General features: G+C 60.6%; 1 protein-coding gene across 1 annotated transcript; it reads left to right on the forward strand.

The window, feature by feature from the left end:
* The first annotated feature begins 3,635 nt into the window (after positions 1 to 3,635).
* RAB7B (RAB7B, member RAS oncogene family) lies at positions 3,636 to 5,559 on the forward strand. The gene is made up of 5 exons (XM_010579257.1): positions 3,636 to 3,688; positions 3,840 to 3,966; positions 4,252 to 4,467; positions 4,869 to 4,994; positions 5,479 to 5,559. The coding sequence occupies exons 1-5, from the start codon at positions 3,636 to 3,638 to the stop codon at positions 5,557 to 5,559; spliced, it is 603 nt and encodes a 200-aa protein (XP_010577559.1).
* Positions 5,560 to 7,382: the final 1,823 nt, after the last annotated feature.

A 7,382-nucleotide genomic window follows, 5' to 3' on the forward strand; every position in this document is an offset into this window, starting at 1 on the left:
CTGTAGGCAGCAGGGGAGCAACCAGCTTCCCCAGCATGATGAGGGACCACTGGCCGGCAGCCAGAGGTGGCCCAGCCTGGACTCGATCAGGACTGCTCCGGTGCAACGTGCTCTTGGGATCCCAGAGCATGCCACATCTTCCTGGCAGGTTTTGGGGGGTCCTCTCCAGCCCTCCTCCCCACCCACGGCAGATGCTCAGGGGATGTTGCTCCAGCAAATACAGAGCATCCCAATAGGGAGCAACCCGCCTCCCGCTGTCCCCCGGGGAGCAGAGGTGGCTGAACAGCCGTAGGGAACAGTTTAGTCACTTGGATGCCTTTTAGCTTTCTTCCCCTTCCCTCACTGTCACTGCCCTGCAAGCCTTGCTGCTGGGAACAGCCCGTCCTCTCCTTGTCCACACGAGCCTTTCCTCTGGACGTGGCAGTCCCAGCCTGTGTTTCGTCGTCTCCTAGCTGCGAGATCTTCCTCATAGTCACAGGGCACAAAACCCCATGTTTTTTTCCTCAGAATTGCTGACTTGGTGAAGCAATCAGGACAGGGTTGTAGCTGTGGTTGCAGGAGCTGCTGAGCAACAATTTGGCCATCACCTCCTCTAAACCACTGCTCCCACTGCTCCCACCACCTTCATGTGGGGTGAAGCTCACACCAGGAGCTGTAAGGAGAGCAGGAGCTTTGGGAAAATACCTTTTCTTGTGAAATCAAACAAAAGCTGGAGCCGGCGCTGAGCCCGGGCTGGGCGCCCTAATGGGTATGGCCCCTCCTGCCCAGAAGCAGAAGTGGCTGCGAGCATCGGCTGTAGCAATGTGACCACAAACCCCATCTCCACCAGCGTGGAGCGGCACCAATCATCTGACCGGGTGAGCAACCTCCATCCCACCGGGCTTGGAGGGACACGCGGAGAGGAATGAGGGCAGAAGTAGTCGGGGGGGGAGGTTGGACAACAGAGTCTTGCTGCAAGGGCAAAGGTGAAGCGGCATGATGAAAATAGGCTGAAAACAGGGAGTAAGGGAAACATCAGCCTTTTACCCACCACCGGTGAGAATTGGCTCAGGTGCTTCTCCTGCCTCATCCCAGCTCCTCCCTGCGCTTGCCCTGTGGGGGGAAAAAAACAGATTTTTCTGGCCAGACAGGTCCCAAAATTACACCTGGGAAGGAGGAGGAGAAGGGCTGCCCTGCTGAGTGCAGCGATCTTCCCTGAGATCCCATAAGGGATGACTACAGAAAAAAAAAAAAAAGTCTACAAAAATGAGGCAGCCAGTGGGAAAGCAAAAGCCAGTGGTCTCAGAGGGACCCCATGCCTGGGGACGCGGGGGGGACACCCAGGTTCCCCCTGTGTCCCCAGGCGCAGGGTGCCTCTGAGGCCACCAGCTGTTGTTGTTCAGGCTGAGGGAGCCAGGAGGGTTCACAGATGGAGGGGACACCCCTCTCCCAGTGCAAACCCCAGATCCTACTGAATTCTTGGGAAAGGCTCAGGAGCTGTCCTTGCACACCGGGGAGCACAGCTCTGCCTTTGCAGCCACAGCCAAGTAGGTTTTCCCACGTCAAAGAGCTGTGGCCACCAGCCTGATGCTCAGAGAGACATCCAGAGGCTTCCTCGGTTGCTCCATGGTGGCAGCTGAGATCCCCAAAATCCCACTTGAAGTTTGAACACATCAACCTCCAGGAGCTGCCACCAGGTCTCATTACTGGGGCTCCCATCCTGACATGGTCCCCTCCTTTTGGGGTGCTTGCGGGATGCTGGCATTGACCATGGGTGTGGGGTGGGAGCCCCTAAGACTGGGCATTGCAGGGACGTGGCCCAGTGTACTGAGGGGCTGCAAACACTCCAGCTTTCCATCCTGCCCCTCTCCTGCCTGCAAAAGGAGACGAAGCCGCACAGAGCCCACAGCCCCCTCAAATGGACCCCTGCCCATCTGCTCCCCCCTCTCTGCTGGACCAAGCCCCCAGCCCAACCTCCCCTGCCACCATCCCCCACTGTTCCCAGCTCCTGAAGCCACTTATCCCATCCCACGCTATCATCTGAGCTGCCTGAGCAAAGTCCAGGGTGGCTCCCACGGGCTCCAGGGATGCTGCTGATAGCCCTGCCAGGCTTTTGTTCTCAACCCTAAGTAATTACTGGCAGGAACACAGATAAGGAGTCCTGGGGAGGTGGGTAAAAGGTACTGGGGGATCCTGAGCAAGAGAAGAGGCCAAAAGTCAATGCCAAAGCCCAGGGGATGAGGGGAGCCTTGTTCTCTTTCCTCTATCAGAGTCTGAGCAGGGGAGAGCCTGGCAGAGCCCCAGAGCCGAGGGAAACGCCGTGACATCCCAGCACCCGCCCGTGGCTCCTCCGCCGGCTCCGGCAGGATCTCGGCCCCTTTCTGCTGATGTCACGGTGCGGGGCCCCACAGCCGCCTTCCCCAGGCGGCGAGCAGGCGGGAATCAGCGCCGGAGCCGGCCGCCCTTTCCTGGATCCTCCTCTTTCATCTCTTCCGTCCCCGGGACGCAGGCTGGAAAGGAGCCGAGAGCCTTGGCCGCCCGGCAGACGGATGCCCCGGCAGGTGAGTGCACTGCCCTCCAGCCCCCGGGGCTGCGGCCGAGACCACGGCTGAGCAGGGGATCCCCAGAGCAACAGCCGGTGGGCAAAAACATTGGGAAACTCCATTTTGAGTTTAAAACCGCCTGGCCTCCGAGAAAGCTGTCCAGCGCTAGCAAAAAGACTGGAAAGTTTGTGTATGCTGAGACATGAAGCTCTGCCTGTGCCAAAGATGCTGCCCACGGCCGGGCTGGGGTGGCAGAGGGGGTGCGGGAGAGCCTGGACCCCACGGCCGAGAGCCGCCCTGGCAGGGGCGATGTGCCAAGGGGGAATGGCACAGGACTGGCCAACGCATCGGGGAAAAATGCAGAGATGAGGCTGTCAGTAAGTATTTCCATCTGCACCTTGGCCAGTGCTCTGCCTGACGCTGCCACATGGACGGGGCTGCTGAGACCACCGGAGGATGCTCGTCCCTGCCTGGGGAGGGGGTTTGCTGGAGGTGCTTGGGGCTCCTGCCTCTGGATCGCCGGGCACAGAGCACGTGGGGACACCAGGACATGTTGGGGATGCAGCCTGCGGGGAGTCTTTTGGGGTGCTCCCGGGCTGGGTGGCATCCCTGGGCTGTGCTTGGGGTACCCAGGAAAGTCCAGCTGACCATGGTCTTCTTTAATAACTGTAATTTTCCCCAGGACCCCCGGTGTGTGCCAGGTTTAGGGGGAGGGATTGCACTTTAGAGGGAGAGGGAGAGGCAGGGAAGTTAGTTGCTCACAGCAGCTTTTAATGGCGATGATTTGGTGTGGTGCGGTGGCGTGTCTGGACGTGCACCGGCACCTTGGGAGCCGGTCCCGGGCGGTGACGTGGGCCGGGCTCAGCACGGGGGTTTCTGCCCCCACCACCGCCAGGACGTGAGTGCATCTGGGTCCTGGCATGGCACGGACACGGTGCTGGCACGGTGAGGACACGGCAGCATCCAGGGCCCCAGCACGGCTGGGGTGGGAGTGGGGAGAGGCCGTGGGGAGCAGCGGCTGCTCCCACACCTCCACCAGTGCCGCAGGGCTCACCGGGAGCCAGTCCCATCTCCACAGCTGGGTGACCCCCTCTTGTCCCGCAGGGCTTGTCCATGGATGCCAGCAAGAAGGTGGATCTGAAGATAATTATCATAGGAGCTCTGGGGTAAGGAGCGGTGCTGGTGATGGGAGGGAAGCCCCACGTGTGCACTGGCCCGGGACCCTGTGGGTACGCAGCCCCTGTCCTTGCTGCAACAGACCCCCTGAGCCCGGCTTTGCAGTGCAAATCCTCACCCACGTCCCTTACCTCCCACCAGCGTGGGCAAAACCTCCCTCCTGCACCAGTACGTGCACAAGACTTTTTACGAAGATTACCGCACCACGCTGGGTGCCAGCATCCTGACCAAAGTCCTCGCGGTGGACAACACCCCCCTGAAACTGCAGGTGAGAGGGGCTGGGATTGCCCAGGGTGCCCACCCCAATCCCGTGGGCATGTGTGTGCCACCATGTCCTGCTGTCCCCAAATGCCTACAGGTGTCATGAGGTGTGGGGCTGGATTTGCAGGGCCTGATTTTCAGCAGCCCCAAGCATCCATGAACCATACTGAAATCCCACAGGAGTTTTGGGGGCTTAGCGCTCCCTGAAGCTGGTCCTCTGAGCTTAACAGAGCACAGGGCTGCAAACGCTCGTGCATGTCGTGTGTCTGTACTCATGCCATTCTCTCCCTAGATCTGGGACACAGGGGGACAAGAGCGATTCCGGTCCATGGTGTCGACCTTTTACAAAGGCTCGGACGGCTGCGTGCTGGCCTTCGACGTGACAGACAGGGAGTCATTTGAGTCCCTAGACAACTGGAGAGATGACTTTCTGGAGAAGGTCATTCCAAGGGAGCAAGATTTCCCCATGGTCGTGTTGGGGAACAAAATAGACATCTGCGATCGGCAGGTAAGGGTGGAGGAGAGACAGTGGGGTGCGTGGACTGGGATGCCTTAGTGCCCCAATGGCTTACAAGCGCTGATCCTTTGCCTGCAGAACCAGCCTTCTTCTGATGCTCACATGAAAACCAGGGCTTCTGGGCAAGGAGCTGCTGGGCACCCGGTGCTGCCGCCTCCCCCATGCCTCTCGGAGGGCATAAGCAGCATCCCCCCACTGCCCTTCACGGCAGAGATTGTCCTCACTGAAGACAGCAGGAATTAAGTGTCTCAGTTAGTTGCCTGCACTGCCAGCACCCTGCCCTCTCTCCGCAGTGCCTGGGTGGGCGAGGAGGGTCCCCTCTGCCAACTCACCAGCAGCTCCAGGCAGCCCTGCGCCAGGCTGGGTTGGGGCTCCATCCTCCTTTCCCACAGGTGCCCAAGGAGATTGCCTCAGCCTGGTGCAAGGAGAAAGACATCCCTTATTTTGAAGTCAGTGCCAAGAACAACATCAACGTCGCAGAGGCTTTCGAGACCCTCGCAAAGCAGGCGTTAACGACGGTGAGCATCGCTCCTGCACCAAGCCTGTGTGGGCAGCAGGGATTTCGGGTGGGAGCTGGACTCAGCCACCCCACCCCGAGCTGATCTGACAGACCCTCCCAGCTCACCCTCTGATGCAGAATATCTTCTATTTCTAACGTGTAGGAGAGCCCCAGGAAAGAGAATGCATCAGTGTTTGATTTCTTAAAATAGATCTTAATCCAGTTAGAAAAGAATAAGAATCGCTATTTCTCTTTGCCCATGGTGACGGGACCGGGTGTGAGGCACCGCACAGCGCACCAGCGCTGTCCTCTAGTGGCCACCCCGTGGGGACCATCGTGTCCCCACACTAAGCAAGTGGGATAGCCCTGCTCCCTGGCTGAGCCAGGTGGCTTTTCCCCGGATTTTGTCTTTTGAACCTGTGCTCCTCGGTCCTTAAGTCCACTCAGGCTGGCGCTGAGCTGGCATCACTCACCCTTTCTCTTCTCTGGTGTTTTTTTTCCAGCATAAAGGGATTTTTGAGAGCTATTTAACCGACTCCATCAAACTCACTCCCAACGACAAGCCCAAGAAGAGCTGCTGCTGACCCCGGGCACGCTGCCATGCTCCGGGCTGTCCTGCGCAAACACGGCCCAGGTGTGCTGGACCCCACAATGCCCAAGGCTGGAGCCCTGCCCGGGGGGTCCGTGCCCCCCGTCTGCCCCAGCCCAGCCGCAGAGGGTGGCCAAGCCAGGGCACAGGACGGCCACTGCTCGATGTGCCGGGTCCGGCTGGCTGCGCATCCCGGGACTTGCCGCTTCCCGCGTCTCCGGAGCTGCTCTCCCAAACCAGCAGCCTCCCAAATGGCCGCTGCATCACAGTGGCCTCGTCCCCCTCGATCCGCTGCTGTCTGGCACCCGAGCGGGCGATCCCCTGCGGTGACGGTGCCGGGGAGCTGGGCAGTGCTCCTGATGCCTTTCCAGAGACCACGACCTTGGCCCCATGGGTGACCCTTCCCCACGCGTGGACTGGTGGCCCCACGGCACTCACGGTGCTCACGGTGCGTAGGGGCTGTCCTGGGGGGAGAAGTGGGGCTGGTGGCCACGGCACAGGCGTGAGAGCAGCCGGGTCCCCTCCCGGGCTCAGCCGCTGTGGACGTAACCCTTCCGTGCCTCAGTTTCCCCTGCTCTCATGCACACCCCCTGTCAAACACCTTCCACCTCCCGCCTCACTGGTGAGGATGCTCTGTAAAGCACTTTGTCAGGGACTCTTTTTTTTAAAAAAAGGAAATTAAATATTTCATTTTTATTTATATATATGTGTCGCAAAATGCTACTGTGGTCCGGCAGCAGGAGGACGGGGTGGGGACTCAGGACTCCTGCGCTGTCCTGTGGGCCATGCTCCAGCCTTTCCTCCGGCGAGGCCAGGAGCTCTAAGCTTGTGCCAGCTTCTTGGAGCAAGGGGATGCATTTTGGGGCTGGATTTTTTTTCCAGTGAAAGGGTGTGCGGTGGTGGCGTGGAAGCCTGGCCGGGGCGGCTGTCGGCAGAGGGAGCCCGCTGGGAGCCGAGCCGAGCACCGGCTTCCCTTCTTGCATCTATCCCGCTCCTGCTTGGGCACCTTCGAGAAGCCGTGTCAAGGCACAGGCTGGGGCTGGCGAGGTGGCCATGGCCACCCCGTGCCACCTTCCCTGTGGCCTTGGGAGCCGCATCCCTGGGGCTGCGGCACCCCCGCTCACTGCAGAGCCGTAGGGTTGGATGGACTCAGGGAGACCCCCGGGTGGGCACCCTGCCCCGTGGGTCTCCGTTGGTCCTCCTGCCCTCTCTCCACCCTCCTCCAGACCCATCCACGCCGATGGCAGTGGTCCTGCAGAGCTTCCCAGGGGCCGTGGGGGCTCTTGCCCTGGCATCGCCCAGACCTTTCCATGAGCGGCAGCCCCATCGTGGCTGTTCCCCACCCAGGACCATCGAGCTGTGCTGGGGACAGCACCCGTCCGTGGCAGTGGCAGGGCATGGGGCTGGCGGGTGCGTGCAGGCAGGGCGAAACCTGAGGGGGGGCTCGGCACGGGGGGCCACAACGCCGTAATTAGACAGCCAGTCTCCAGAGAGGCACGTAGAGGTGTTCCCACCCTCCTCCTTGTGCAACACTCAGCCTGTTTATTTGGGCACCAGGCCGGGGAAAGGATTTGTCCCTTAATATTGGGAGGAGAGGGGCATTAACTATTTCCTCCCCAAGCTCCGCACGCTCTTTCCCCCTGCATCCCCCGAGGCACCTCCCCAGTGCTGGCTGGTGCAGCCCCAGTCCCCAGCTGGGCTCTGCAGCCTGCCCGGAGCCCCCGTCCCGGCACAGCTCTGGGCTGAGCATCAGCCAGTGCGCTCGGCCAGGTCTGTTTGGATGGCAGGCTGTGTCAATAGCGATGTTGTTTCTAATTA

The sequence above is a fragment of the Haliaeetus leucocephalus genome, unplaced genomic scaffold, assembly GCF_000737465.1.
Source record: "Haliaeetus leucocephalus isolate CR32 unplaced genomic scaffold, Haliaeetus_leucocephalus-4.0 Scaffold68, whole genome shotgun sequence".
Taxonomy (NCBI): Eukaryota; Metazoa; Chordata; class Aves; order Accipitriformes; family Accipitridae; genus Haliaeetus; species Haliaeetus leucocephalus.

Bases quoted from the DNA above. Each gene is read 5' to 3' on its own strand.
- RAB7B (XM_010579257.1), top strand. From the start codon at position 3,636: ATGGATGCCAGCAAGAAGGTGGATCTGAAGATAATTATCATAGGAGCT. The intron at 4,468-4,868 runs GTAAGGGTGGAG...CCTTTCCCACAG, and splicing joins TAGACATCTGCGATCGGCAG to GTGCCCAAGGAGATTGCCTC. The intron at 4,995-5,478 runs GTGAGCATCGCT...TTTTTTTTCCAG, and splicing joins CAAAGCAGGCGTTAACGACG to CATAAAGGGATTTTTGAGAG.